Source organism: Propithecus coquereli, unplaced genomic scaffold (genome assembly GCF_000956105.1).
Source record: "Propithecus coquereli isolate 6110/MARCELLA unplaced genomic scaffold, Pcoq_1.0 Scaffold503, whole genome shotgun sequence".
In the NCBI taxonomy this organism is placed as follows: domain Eukaryota; kingdom Metazoa; phylum Chordata; class Mammalia; order Primates; family Indriidae; genus Propithecus; species Propithecus coquereli.
In genome coordinates this window covers 1,671,450-1,686,006 of record NW_012150875.1, presented here as the reverse complement: position 1 = coordinate 1,686,006, position 14,557 = coordinate 1,671,450, and the positions used below count along the sequence as shown (strand labels likewise).

The 14,557-nt window shown below is 50.7% G+C and overlaps 1 protein-coding gene across 1 annotated transcript in view; it reads left to right on the top strand.

Annotated features, from left to right (window-relative positions):
- Positions 1-13,153: 13,153 nt before the first annotated feature.
- The window catches only part of LOC105820065 (methylsterol monooxygenase 1-like), a 2,850-nt gene continuing 1,446 nt past the window's right edge, over positions 13,154-14,557 (top strand). The window contains exon 1 of the mRNA XM_012656470.1: positions 13,154-13,186. Coding sequence (XP_012511924.1) covers positions 13,154-13,186 — 33 coding nt within the window. The remainder of the gene's footprint in view (positions 13,187-14,557) is intronic.

The window sequence follows — 14,557 nt, the reverse complement described above, 5'->3', positions numbered from 1 at the left end:
ACACCGCAGTAAACCTTGGCAATTGTTAGGTTGGGTCATGAAAATGCCACCTTCTAAGAGTAGCCTGGTTGAGACCGGGGTGCACATGGGAGACGGGCCATTCTTGGGGCATGAGGATGAGGGGTTGTTCAAATGATCACAGTGATTGCTAAGAAAATCAAATTCTTAAAAAAAAACATACTTCATCGCTTTCTCCAAAATCTTCACCCCAAGCAGAGAAAGTGGGTATTTTTTCCGCCATTTATCCTGCAGGAACTATACAGCGAGCAAAGAAAAGAGGTGCAGTCTGGAGCCAGACCCTGCCCTGGCATCCCCACGTTGAGCCAGCCTGGATTTCCAAATGCACGCCCTGGGAGGGTCTTCCCCCTGGGTTGTGTCCAGCCCAGACCTGAAAAGCTGCTCTTTTCCTGTCCTGCGGCTGCAAACATTCAACAGGACTGACCTTTGCATGGGGAACTGGAGGGGCCAGGCACTCATCCACAGTCCGGTATCACCTTGGCATGGGATCATCAAGATGAAATGTAAAAAGAAACCTACAAACAATATTTTAGGTTTAAGAAAATGTTCTGCTCTTTCCCACTTATTGGATTCCAATACTTTGGATCCTTTAGCGCTGGGCAGTTGCCGTCCTCCATTTAGAGAGTCCCCTTCCCATGCTGGCCCCAGACCGAAGCTGCCCTAGGTCTGCTGGGCTTGACATTTTCCAAATTTTATCTAATTGTCTTCATTGCATATTTCAGTTTCCACTTTAGAAGTTCTGAAGAAGACGTGTTTCTGCATATGGTCTCTGGGATGACATTTTTGTGGTTTATGAAATCTGGATTCAATATATTGGATAAACTGTGGCTCCAGAGGCTTTTTGTTGTTGTTGTTACATCTTGAAACTTTCATTCTAAAGGGGCAGCGTCTGCAGGATTTTCATAACATTGCCCTCAGAACTGAACTTGCTTTTCTAGCGTTTATTTGCAAGCAGAACTTTCAAAGGACGGTTTGATGTAGGAAAGATTTGGTACCAATTTCTGTGTGTGTGTGTTTACATTGTTTTCTTTCTGTCTTGTAACTTTTAAGTCAAATGTTTGAAGAGAGGGCTGAACATTCTCTCTCTCTCTCTCTCTGTGTTTTCAACCCAACAGACCTCCTCTGAAATCGAGGCATCCCAGGCCAGGCCAGTTCACAGATCAGCAATGAAAAACTGGTTTAAGAATTTTTTTTAATTATTTCCCTGAGAAGTTTCTAGTGATGGCTCTGATGGAGTTGGTGAAATCACAGCTGGGCCAAGTGAAAAGAAATCCAAGAGACAAAACACACAGCCCCTTTCACACGGCACATAAACATTCGCCTTCTCCGACGCCGGAACTAATAGCAGAAAATTACGTCTGCAATGAGCAGGCAATTAAAACCCCATTGCAGGATAGAAGATGGAAAGGCAGGGGCCTTTCCCCTCTGAACCCTTGGAAATGATGGAGAATGATGTCCCAGATGCAGGGGTGTGTGTGTTGTCTGGCGCTGAGTGGAGAGTCGGAGGGAGGGACTCTCCTTAGAAAATATGTAAATGGCCTGATGCGCGTGGCTTTCAAACGCAGAGCATCTCTCCGGCAACCTTTTCTGTGCAGGAAATAAGAACCTCTCTCTCCCCCTTTATGTGCACTTACGTCCTGCTTTTGTTTGGGGAGGTAATTAATTCGTTTCTAACATCCCTTGGCTTGTGAATCTGGTTTGAAGGGGAGGCAAGGGGAGGCGCCCCTGGGCTCTCACAGAACCGTGGTGGAAGTCGGAGGGAAGATGGACAGGCCGCGTCTGCACACGACAGCCAGAAGTTCCCCTCAAAGGCAGAGAAACCGCTCTTCCAGTCACCCTCGGACGTACAGGGTTCCCCAGGATGAAAAAGTGTCGCCACCCCACACACGTACACGCATACGGGCACGCGTGAACATAGGGCAAATAATTTCCACTCATAAATGTGCATTTTTCCTGAATAATGACAAAAAACAATATTTGGATGCCTTGTTTACAAATAAAATGTGTATTTAAAAAATTCATAGATAGGTCATTGGCTCTCTCTTAGCTCTGTGGAATTTACCATTCATCTAACTGTTCTGCCGGTCTGCACCGAACGGCAATGTGGGGAGGCTGGGACTGGGCCTTTTTCACTGCTACAACCCAGGTGACCAGCACAGAACTGGGACATTAGTGACATGGAAGGAAGGAAGGAAGGAGGGAGAGTGGGAGGAAGTAAATCTGTTTACATGTTTTAAGTCAGTGACTTTGAAGAACAATATTAAATAGGTAATGTTTGGCTAACTTGCCACCAAACTCATTTTCCTCCCAGTCTAAGAGAGTTTGGGGCAGATGCTGAGTTTCTCTTCGCACTTGTCTCCCCGCGCCAAGGGCAGCCAACCGTGAGCACCGCGACTCCCTGGCATGCCAGGGGGTGGAGCCCCTGGGAGCAGCCTTGCCCGACAGCAGGCAGAGGGCTGGCAGGCAGACATGGGCACCTCCGCCTCAGGAGGGTGACTGCGAGGCGTGGTCTGCTCCGCCTTCTCCCAGAGGGGTGCAGGGATGAACTCCACCCGCACGAGGTGGCCCCTCTCCTCCTCCAGCCTCTCCCGTGTTTGCTGGCACCGTCTTCCTAATAAACAACCTGTGCTCGGTTCCTGTCAATGTCGGCTTCTGGCAGAACTCGCATGAGGCAGCGTGGGTGGCAAGTGGCCCCCAGCAGGGCCGTGCAGCCCACGGTGCCGCTGGACGTGGCCGTGTGGCGTGTGTCGCTGTGGGGTCGAGGCTCTTAGGGAGCAGGTGTGTCTCCTCCTCTGCGTGTTCCCCACCCTGCCCCCGTGGGCTGGCAGAGAAATGGCCAGGCTGACCTTGGAACCCCAGCGCTATAGACGGCAGAGCCACTGCCAGCCTGGAAATGAAACCGTTTCACCAAATGATTCATCGACACAAACCTGTTATTTGAGCAAGGAGAACATCTGTATAGATTTGCGTCACGGGTTATTGCTGGGCTCCGTGAAGCTTGTTTTCCCGGAGCAGAAGCTGAAAGGAATGTGAAGCGGGAGTGACTGTTAGGGCCGACGCTGAAAGGAGGAGGGCGGAGCAGCCGCGGGTAGAGGGGAGAGGTGAACTGCGATCCGGGTGCAGGTGCGCGCGGGCGCCCGCGCAGCCCGCGAGGCACGTGACGGTAGCTTCGCCCGCCAGGGCACCTCGTGAGCTGGAGGTGGCCAGACCTTTCCATCCTCACCTCCCCCAGTCGCTGGCGCTGGCCGCCCCGGGACAGGAGAGACAGGGCGGTGCAGCTCTCGGTAGCTGCGGCAGACCCTGGGGCAACTGAGAGCTCAAGACCATCTACTGACCGCCCTACGTGCAGCTGGGCAGCAAGCCTTCCCTTGGAGGGGACCTAGGGGACTTGCCTCCTTAAGTGGAGGTGGCACAGCCAGTGGCAGGGACGTGGGAGGTCGAGCCGAATGCTCAGGAAGCTTGCTTGCAGCCTGGTCCTGCCTGTGCTTGAACTTGGGCAGATCTGTGTTATGATGGGCTGCTGTGGGGCCTACTTGACCTCCTCACTCAGCGGGGAAAGGACACAGCTCAGGATGGATGGCTGTGGCCTCCAGTCACAGGGTGTCCCACAGTTGGGCATGTCATCTCTTCCAGGGCACACTAGGAACTGGCATTACTAGGCGTCGACAGAGATGCTGTTCTCTTTTACTTTGAGCAGAACATCTTGGCACGCCTCTGACCACTGGGTCCCTAAGAGCGTTAGGTGTACAACAGCCCCTGGACCTTCCTGGGGTTTTCTCCGGCCCCCTGCAGTGCGTGTGTCTTTTCAGGGTCTCTGGCACATTAGACTCTGCCTCTTGCTTTTTTGGCCTGATCTGCATAATGTCCCCAGTGCAGCGCATCAGTGTGACATTCTGCAGATGTCTGGGTGGTCCTGATTTTATTCTGACAGAGGGTGGGAGAGTTAACTAGCCCTGGGAAAAAACCATAAATGCATATTTGTTGTCCATCCCAGTCCATGTAAACTGTTTCTGGCCTTCTTCTCTGATTGGGATTGAAAAGAACTCATTTGCTCTGTCAGTGGCTGCAGACACGTACCTGGGCCCACATTAATTTGTTCTAGCAAAGGGGACACACCTGGCACAGAAACTGGATCAGGGACACCGCACTACTTGGGTGAGCCTATGGTGGTCTGGGGTCAGCCGTCGGGACCCTGTCTGCTTCTGCAGGGCTGGGCAGAGGCAGCACACAGAGATACAGTGGGGCCCCTCGTCCCTGAATCTTCTGATCTTTAAGGGTGGTGCCTTAAAGGTCACCGCGCCCTCCTGGCATACGGTATCTGGGCGAGAGGAGATGAAGCTGCAGAGTAACCACCTGCTCTCTGCAGGACGATGGCCCTCACCTCACAGATCACACACCTAACACGGGGTGGCCCCACCTGCCGGGCCTCTCAATCCACATATGCAGCTAGAGCCAGGGCAGCAACCCCCGGGTGAGTCCACGGGCCCAGTGCACTCAGTCCTGGTGAGCCAGAGCCCAGCCCGGACTCCTTCCTGAGACTCGTCCCCTCTCCCTCTAAGAAGGAAAGAGGCAGACGAGGCTTCGGGTTTCTGTGCGTTGACTTGAGTGCTGACATCACAGAAGAACTGAAGTATTTCCTACTGTTCCATTGGCCTTTGCCCCACGAAGGGAAACTGACAAAATAGTCAGCTTGTTGTGAAGCAAATGTCGAGGCCGAGAGATCAAATGGACACTTGATATCTTCACGGTGCCATCCTCTGCCAGGTTCCCAGCCTGTGTCCCCCTCTGGGTGCCTGCCACCCTACTCTGGGCCTCGCTCTATGCTGGAGCTCTAAAATGTAATCAGCATGTTTGGGACAGGAGATTAATGTGCTCAGAGCCTGGCAAATTGGAGCCAAAAGTATTTTCTAACCCTGGAAGGGAAAAAGAACCTGGCTGGGCCGTTGGGGTCAGGACAGAGGTGCAGGGAGAAGTGGCCATCGACCGCAGGCTCAGGGAAGTGGGGTGGGTGGCGCAGAGGACAGGGGGGGCCGGGGTGTGGAAGGTGCAACCGAGCGTCAGGAGGTAGGAAATTTTCCTGCCTGAGAGATAGAGAACATTGAGATAACCACATGCGGGTGCGCAGGGCTGTTAAACCTGCTATTTCTCTGCGTAAAAGACAAATGAACTTGTTTGTGCGATTATCTCTGAAAAGAAAAAAAATGAGAGCAAGAGTTGACAAGCAGAAGGCCCAGAAAATCGGGCTGCAGCTCCAGACATGTGAGATACCTGTGACGACTCCCCTGCACGAGCTCCTAATCTACAGGCTGTTTGGTCACAGAGCACGGACGCTGGAATGCGCGCGGATGCACGCGGCAGGGAAGATGCTGGAAAACCAGCTCCCAGTGACAGCTCACGAGCTCCATAGGTATTGCCGAAGCCTGTCATTTAGGTAAACCAAGCATCCTTGCGGTCCTCTATCTTAGACCCTGCACTGCCCGGGGCAGCATTCTTAGATCTTATAACTAGGCAGGAGATGAGCACAGAGAAAATGACACTCTGAGCTGGTTTTTTTTTTTCTTTTCTTCTTCTTCTTTCTACTTCTGGATGGAATTCCTTCCTCCTCTCCCTTCCAGCCCAAACTCACACAGGGCTTTCACTGGAGCTTCCTCAGCCCACCCTCTTTGGAAGCAGAGACTAATTTCTTTTTCTAGGCAAGCTTCTCAGGAAACTAACTTAACATTTCCCAGTATTAAAAGAAATGAAAATACACAGACATTTCATTTTCATTTAATTGTCTTATAATCTAGATAAATGAAGTTGCCTGGGCTGCCTGTCAAAGGCTCCGTTAGCCGCCCCAGCTGACAAAAGTCCTCCCACCTGAACACAGCTGCGTTCCGCCCCGCCCGGGAAAGTGGGGAGCGCAGGGTGGCGGCCACCTAATCACATCCCTTGTCACCTCTACTCTCTTTCCCTTCATTTATATGTCGTCATATGCCAGACTCTATTACTGCGCTCAGCCATGGAACTAAGCTGTTCCTTCTCAGTTTAATTACCGAGCTTGAATTGGTGACCCCGTGTCCGTTTTATTAAGATGTTGTCGCAGATAATGAATCATTTGAGAGGGGCGATATTCCAATTTCCTGTTTAGCTGCCTCTGGATGAAGTCCTATCCAGGATGTAACCAAATCGGTGTGTCTTGTACCCGTCTGGTTTCATGGAATCACTCCAGGCTCAGCCTCACCTCCTGTTCTGTGAGCTGAGATAAAGCACCACCCTAGAAAGACATTTATTATTTCTGTAAAAACACTAAGGAAACTACTGGAACCAAGTCACTGCTATCAAGATCAAAAACCATCACACCGGCTTTCTGGAAAATGGAGTTGTCCAAGCCACAAGCTTGGAAGTAGAAGTTACTGGTTCTGCCCAGTATTGGAAAGGGAAGTTTCTCTCTGTCCTGGGGCATCTGCTCTCTGTGGGATCCATGCTTCCACTGTGAGGATTGTTTTATAACCCTCCCAACCTCTTTCCCAGACACTGGGTCAAAGGAAGGTGCTCTAGACATAGTAAATGCTACTAGCATTATTATACACTCCTCTCTGGGCACCGGGGCTCCATTTTCATACTAACAAAGTTGGTGCATGAAAGTCCAATTACGAGAGGGCACAAATGGGATGTATTTCATGAGGTGAGTCTGCGATGGTCCATTTCAGCTGGGAGGAATTTTGTCTTCCTGGGCATCTTCAAATAATGTCCCAAAAGGCATCTACACGGAAGGCAAGAGGCAGGCACGATTGCCTTTGTTTCTCCAATTAAGAAACTGGGAAACCTGGCTGCAGGGCTCTAGGGAGCTTGGGCGCTGTGGACTTCTGCCTTCTTTTTGGTACTGGTGTTTCGGGAAGCAGGTGAGAGGAGGAAGGTGCAGAAAGAAAGAAACTGACTAGACCCGCTTCCGAGTTCCAGGGAAATTTCTGCCACATGTAACTTCAGAGAATTCTCTCCAGGGCTTTGGAATGGCTGTGCTGCGGGAGAAGCCTGGTGTTCGTGGGGGCCTGGGCTCCATAGAGGGCGTCCCTGGACCTGTCCTTCCCCCCCACCTCCCTCATCAGCTTCTCCCTTTTGTCTCCCCTCCTCTGGGGGTTCCCTGACTCTCCACTTTGTCCTTGGCTGGAATCCCTCCTCTAGCAGTTCTCTCCCAGCTCATAGTGGCTTCTGGTGTCCCACAGAGTAGCCGCTCAATCCGTTCAGGCAGGAAAGGTTAGCGCCTTCTCAGTCCCAGTGGCCAGCCAGAGCAGGGAGAGGCAGGAGCCTGTGGCTCCTAATCCATATTTCAATGCAGTTTGCCCAGGGTGAGGGCTTAAGCTTCTATCAAAAAAATAAATTGGTTGTTTGGTTGCTAAGATAGAGCTGAAAGACACTAACTAATGGACCCTTAGCCGGAATAATCCTTGCTCAGGCAAGAGGGACAGAAACCAGGAACCCAGCTTCACTCATCGGCAAATCTGCACTGTCAGTGTGTGGGACTTGCACCCTCCACCCCACTGGTTTTCTATTTTTCTGGGGTGTTATTCTGTTTGTTATGGTTTGCAGGGCGCAGCTGAGTGAAAAGCGGCACCAGCTGAAGGCCACAGAGGGCATCTCTCAGCCTGGCGGCGAGCGCTTCTGCGGTGGGGACCGTTCTGTGCACTGTGGGCTGCTCAGCAGCATCCTGAGTCCTCCCCGGACACCAGTGACAGCCCCACCCCCCAGACACGGCCCAATGTCCCCAGGGGGTGTCAAAATCACCCCCGAGGAGAACCACAGTAATAGAGACAGCTATAGATGCCAAGGAATTAAACCGTCAAACGAAAGTGGGCTATTCACTGAGCATTGACGAATGTCCACAAACATCAAAGCACGTTCATTGTGTCTCTGCTTGCATTCCTCTTCTCGGGACCAATTATCTACTTAATTAAATCCTTCTGTCTTCATCAGACTCATTGGTGACACCAAGGTATCAACAAAACCCTGACCACCTGGGGCGAGGTCCAATGTGAGTGACGCTCAACCAGCTGGTCGAGAAGCCGGGGGCAGGAGTCCATTTGCTGGTGTCTATTTCACCATGATGGGAACAGGAAGCTAAACAGAACTCCCGCGTTTCCCCGACTTTTTGGGGGTGTCAGGGCTGCCTCGTTTGAGCAGATCCACCCACGTTCTGTTTCTGCTTAAAAGAAAGAGCAGTGGGGTGGGGTGGTGGGACCCCGTCAGCAAACACACACACTGGCGGGTTTCACCACTCCTGCTTCTGGTCCCTCGTCCCCAAAACGGTGGCATCACTGCTACTATTTGGTGTGTCTTACGGGGTTATGACCGGGCTCCCTTCAGATTATTTATATGCGAGCACCTTGAAAAATAAAAAGAAAACATCGAGCAAATGAAAGACTTTTTGTTCTTTGTCTTGGTCCCATCCTTAGCAGACCCTGGAAGGATACCAGACTCTGCAGATGGCATTTCCTATTTAATCAGGGAGATCTCTGTTTCAGACATTTAATGGCCTATTGGTAAAGAAGGTGTCGCATTGCAGCAGAGAGTTTATCATCTGCCACTATTGATATCTAACAGAGGAGTGATTCTGGTCACATTGCTGTGTGCAGATCACCATGGGTGGGTTTTAAGGTGATTATTATGCATTGGACTTATTGGCATGGCTTAGGGCCAGGAAATATAAAGCTTAAGCTTCATATTTACTTAAATAATACAATTCTTATGAAAATAAGTTCACTTTGAGCCCTTGGAAAGAAAGACACCAAACCTAGTCAAGGTCCCATTGGTTGTATATGAGAACAAGGATATTTCTCGTTAACTGTCTCTTGGCCTAATTGCTTTAAATGCAATAGCGCAGAGGTTCTCAGACTTGAGCACGCATCAGAATCCAGAGAGCTGGGCTCCACCCCCAGAGTTTCTGATTCAGCAGGGCTGCAGTGGGGCCTGTGAATTCGCATTTCTAAGCAAGTTGCCAGGGGTTGCCAGTACTACAGCCCCGCACCACACTTTGAGAACCGTGGCTATGGAGCTATCATAAGATGAAACGAGAAGACGCTCAGGTAGCAGTTGCAGTTAGTGTCCTGCCCACATTCCCTTCGTACCTGAGGCCTGCGGACAGCATTCCTCGCAACCGTCCACAGCAGGGCTGCGTGTGGCCGCGGGAACCCACAGCCTGCCGGGGTCATGCAGAATGCGGGAGAGTTAGTGCCGGGGAAACTGCCCCTACTCAACTGCGGGCGGGACGGGGGTGGCTGAATACCCCAGGTGCCCCCACCTGGATGGGCCCGAGTCGTGTTCTGCGCAAGTCCTGCTGCTGCACGCACAGCCCGGCCCCTGTGCGGGCCGCTTCCGGATGTTTGTCACAGGCTGTGACGTGCTAAGTGCCGAAATGGAGTGTGAACATTTAGAAACTTTTACAGCAATTTGGCGCGTTAATTTACAACCGTTGAACTGTTGAAGCTAACAATAATTTTAAAAACGAGGCTTGTATTTTCTTTGTATTTGTTCCCATACTTATTGTATTTTTTAAAGTAACAATCCCCTCGGACTCCGCAAGAGAGACGAACCCTCCACCACAGGTAGTTCCTGAGGTTGTCTCCCGTGGAGACCCCGGCCTCGGAATGCTTTTCTCGGGGCCTGCTTCGGGGGACAAGACACTTAACTGATGTGATTTCTTGAAATTCTTCAAACTGAGGCTCTTTCTCTTTCAAAATATTTTAACATTGGGGAATTTTGCATATTCAGGTCTCTAGCTTCTCTCTGAAAATAAGAATATGTGACAACGACGGGGCCCTTTCTCTACACGGCACCCCCAGTCGTGACTGGGCCTCCTTTGGGTGGGCCTTGAGCCCTCCCGCTTTGCCGCGGTCCTCATCGACCCCCACTGTTCTCCCCGAGCTGTTTCCCTGGCTAATTATCACGGAGCTGCGTGGGGGTTTTCTTTGATTAATCAATATCCCCCTTTATCTCAGGCTGTATAAACAACGGGAACGGATCGATCAAGAGGTCGTGTGTTTTGAGTAAAAAAACGGAGAATACACGTTTCCGTCGGAGAGTCAAGAGTGTTCCTGTGTATGTGACGTGAGCACAAGGTCTCGGAGCCCGGTCTGCCAGGACTGCGGCGGGATTTCAAGTTGGTGACCTCCTGGCCTAGAACCGGATTCATCTTCCACCCCCAGGGGGTTATCAGGTCAAATCGGCAGCAGGCATTTGAGGGGTGCTGTCGGGATTGCGTGAAGCCCATTTTGAACACGGCTGGGGAGCCTGGGAGGGGGCTGTGGACGAGAAGCCTCCTGTCTCAGAGGAGAGAGCAGACCAGTATCTTCTCAAGCCCCTCCCCCTCCAACAAGGCCCCCAGCTGGAGACGGGCTTCTTATGTGGGGTCCCCTCCTGCTGCCGCGAACCCTCCGTCGCACCCCCGGCAGCCTTGAGATCCTCTGTCCTGGGCCGTCGCACAGAACGGGCGCGACAGCCTCGCTGGGTTGTGCTGAGCAGGGTGAGTTATTTTACACAAACGCTTTCTGTCAACTTTACAAGTGCTACTTGCCATTGTCAGTAGGGAACGTGATGGAATACACGCCTGAATGCGGGTCACCCTCCTCGGTCACAGCCACCGCGAGAGATTCTTACGTGTCCAAACACTGTCACTTCTCCCTCAAAATTATGCTGCAGCGAAGGCTGCCCACGTGTGCATTTGCTTCTCTTCTTTGTCCCTGGGATGTTCAGTTTTCATGAATTCCCAGTTTTAAGTGAAAACAAGGGGAGACGGCCCTCCTCCCAGTCCCGCCACCCTGAGACAACAGCTGTTTTTCTTTCTCCAGCCGTAGAGTGTGCTTACAGCTTGGTTCTAGGGCTTTTCTCCTGTATTATGTCACACACGTTTCCATATATATATATCTCCGTGTCTTTATAATGACAATTCTTGCGTGGGGTACAGGTGGCAGGACTCTCTGCAAGGCTGTCGGGGGCATTTAGGTGGTTTTTGAGTTTGTTTGCTTGTTTGCTTATTCAGCTACTATGACCAATGTCTTTGTGCCCGCAGCTCTTTTTTTTTTTATTATTTCTTTTCCTTCCCGGGTATTCTCTCCCTGGATTAACGGCCAGGAGGAGGCAGAGCCTCAGGATGAAAGGGTCGGAGCTTTGGGAGCCACTCAAGGGACTCGCCTCGTTGTCCCAAATATTATCTCCAAGTATTATTTTCCTAGCGTATCACTACCTGGTCGTAGCTTCAAATGACTTGTTTCCCAAAATCCAACCCTCTCTGAAAGAAAGAAAATAGGACACCACAAAGAAGATTTAAAAAACTATGCCAAGGTTCTTGTCTCCAAAAGGGAAAGGTGTCATTCAGGACAGTGAGGCTGGGCAGCCCCGAGGACACGGAGCTGGGGCTCCAGAGCCCGCGCTTCTTATGCCCCCCATCCCCCCTCAGAAAGGCCAGAGCCACCTGCCCTATTTCAAGGTTGGCTCTGAGTGAAAATATCGTAAATATGAATCTCTTTTTACTTTCATGTTTCCTGTTTCCAATCACACCAGTGCTCAGCCCGAATCAACATTAAAACAGCAGAGGACTCCAGAAACCCAACTTTTTCTGCAGTAAAAGCCTGAAAATTACATTTTGATACAATTAAGAAGACAGCATTTTAAATATAATTCTATCAATTCAGCTAAATGCTCTCAAACTATAAGATCCGCTCCCCAAAACAAAGAAATACGTCTTTTCAATCAATGTAATTACATTCTTAAATGAAATTTTTCGAGTACTCTTTCCACGAGGCATGCCAATTGTTTCCAAATGCTTGATTAGGTTATTAATCTATTTTTTTTTTTTACCTCCTTAGCAATGCACTTCAAGGGCCTACTTTATATCAAGTTCACATTAGTGAGACAATTAAGATAATTTAAGATAATACATCATCTCGAAATATATGACTCCAGATTCTTGGAAGCATCTTCCAAACTAAGGACGCAAGGATCTCGTTGCAGAAATGGACCTCCACAATGAAGGACTGAGATCTTCTTTCAACTTTGGGCGTTCTTGCCATAGTGAGAGTTATTTGAAGTCGTTCTTTCTTTTATTTCTCCCCTGAAGATTTTTCTAGATTCCCAGGGACCTGAATCACCCACAGGAGAAGTTATCAAATTAAATAAGAAAATCTTTCTGAGATAAGAGGCTGCCACAAAGTGTATCTACGGAGACAGCACCCAGGGTGGTAGCTATCTGGGTGGCAGGAGGTGGATGGGGAAGGTGCCCCAGGGAGCCTTGGGCGGGGAAGGAAATGTTCCTACATTACAAGGGTTCAGCCCTATGTAAAACGTCATTGAGTAAGATTCAGGAACTTTGCTCTTTGAATGTTATACCTTAATTTAAAAGGCCAGGTAAATTATTAAGGAAAAAAAGGGAAATGCTGCCACAAATCATCTCTTTGAGAAATAGGACAGGATATATTTGAATGGGGGAGGGAAGGATATTTAAAAGGAGGCATGGGCAAGCTGTGGCAGCCAGATTCCATAATCAGGCCCAGGTACATAATTTGTGGGACCCAGTGCAATGAAAATGGGGCCCCCTTGTTCAATATTATTAAGAATTTCAAGGTGGTGACGGCTCTGAATTCAACCAAGTGTGGGTTCTTCCCAGCAAGAGTCCCTGTCTGTCATCCTCCCTGCACACCCTCCATAGCCAGGAAGGGACTGGCTGAATTTCTTAGGGATTCTTTTTTTTTTTCACTTCCATTTTTAATTTCAGCCTAATATAATTGCTCGTTGCCATGGTTAGTCATTGCTGCAATTTGTGCCCCTATTAAATGCAAATTAGCCCACTTATCGCGCTATCCCTTGGTTTTCACAGACCCGCAGGGGTCTATCTCAGCGGAGGCCTGGGGGCGGGCGGGGGCAGAAGAGTCTCCCCAGAGCTGAATTTCTAACTTGTGCTGCTGTGGCCCAACCCACGGTTTCCGGCTTCCGGGCACTGTGACCATAACATCCTGGAACTGTCGCTTTGAGAAGCAGGCCTCCCTCACCCCCGCACGCTGCTTTCCTTTAAGCATCTCCAGAATCTTCCTGGGATATGCTGTTGACATTTTTCTTTGCCAAAGAGTTGCTCTGCCAGAGGGGCAGGGGTCTCTGGTGAGACACGATGCTAAAGATGCCCAGTGCCATCTGGGACCACGTGAGCCTCCCTCTCGCTTGGGTACATCCCCATCCCTGCTCTCTGAAGTGTTCCTAAGGCCAGTGACACGCTTTCAGCTCCTCCAGGGCTTGGAACTCTCTGGAATGCAGGGGAGAGTTTGGCTAACACATGTCCAAGCAGGAGAGAAGGGATTAGAGATGACGCTAGCAGCCATGAAACCACAGCCACGCGCCAGAGCTCCCTTGGCTCCCTCCCTTGTGCTCACCCGCTGCTGCTTCAGCCTCTGGAACACACCTCCAGCTGCTGGCCATTGCCCCTGCTGTGCCCTCCGCCTGGAACACTTGTCTCCGCTCCTTCCATCCTCTCCCGTCTGGCCTGGTTAATTCCCTTCTTGCACGGGGAGATCTCTGCCAGCGATGCCCGGAAAGGCAGGTCCTGCTGGAATGCTGCCAGCGCACCCTCCACCTCTGCCAGTACTACCCCTGGCGTTGCCTACCTGTCTGCGGGTCCCGTGGCCCCTGTAGGCAGTCAGTCCTGTGACAGCAGGGATCTAGCTCGTTCAACATCTTTTCCTTCAACACCTACAACTGTAAGAGACGCTCTATAAATGTCTGCATAAATGAGTGAATGAATGAATGAGTGAATGAGTGAGCAAGTGAGTGAATGAGTTAGCGAATGAGTGAATGAGTGAATGGGTGAGCAAATCATTGAATGAGTGAGTGAGTGAATGAATGAGTCAGCCCAGCCCAGCCTCTCTAGTCAGGCATATCTATTTGCTAACTGGGGGAAAGGCTCCTATAGATGCAAGAATTACAGTGTCTAATAATAACTAGGGCGTGAGAGAGGTATAGGATAGAGACAGAAACCAAATCTAAGGTTCTTCAACATTTCTTCATGGTTCAATCCCTCTCAATCCCAAAGAATTCCTAAAAAATGACATCGGACCAAGCTTGGAGCCACACCCTTGCCAGGCGCCGAGGCACCCTCCCTTGATAGGGTCGCTGCAGGACTGCGCATCGGTCTGAGCAAAGGGCAAGGCAGAGTCACGAGCCAGGCAGCTCAGACAATCTCTCCAGGCCCTGATCCCCTGTCCCCAGCCTGCAGAGGATTTAATGCTGACGCCCACCTCCCCTGCTCCCTTCCCCGACTCCGCTGCCGGGGGCCCTCGGAACCATGCTGGGCTGCAGGGCAGCTCAGCTCCTCCAGGAATGGGCCCGACTCAGCTAATTTGCTTTATGGCAGCCTTAATCAGCACTGACTCGGGGGGACAAAATCAAATTAAGTTCCCTCTGTCCGGAGCCTGACAATGCAGTGTCTTCAGGGAAAAACGAGGACTCTGCCAGCCATTGCTAACGGAGGGAGGACTTACTGAGCAACTATTATATGCCCCAGTGCACGAGGACAGGTGCT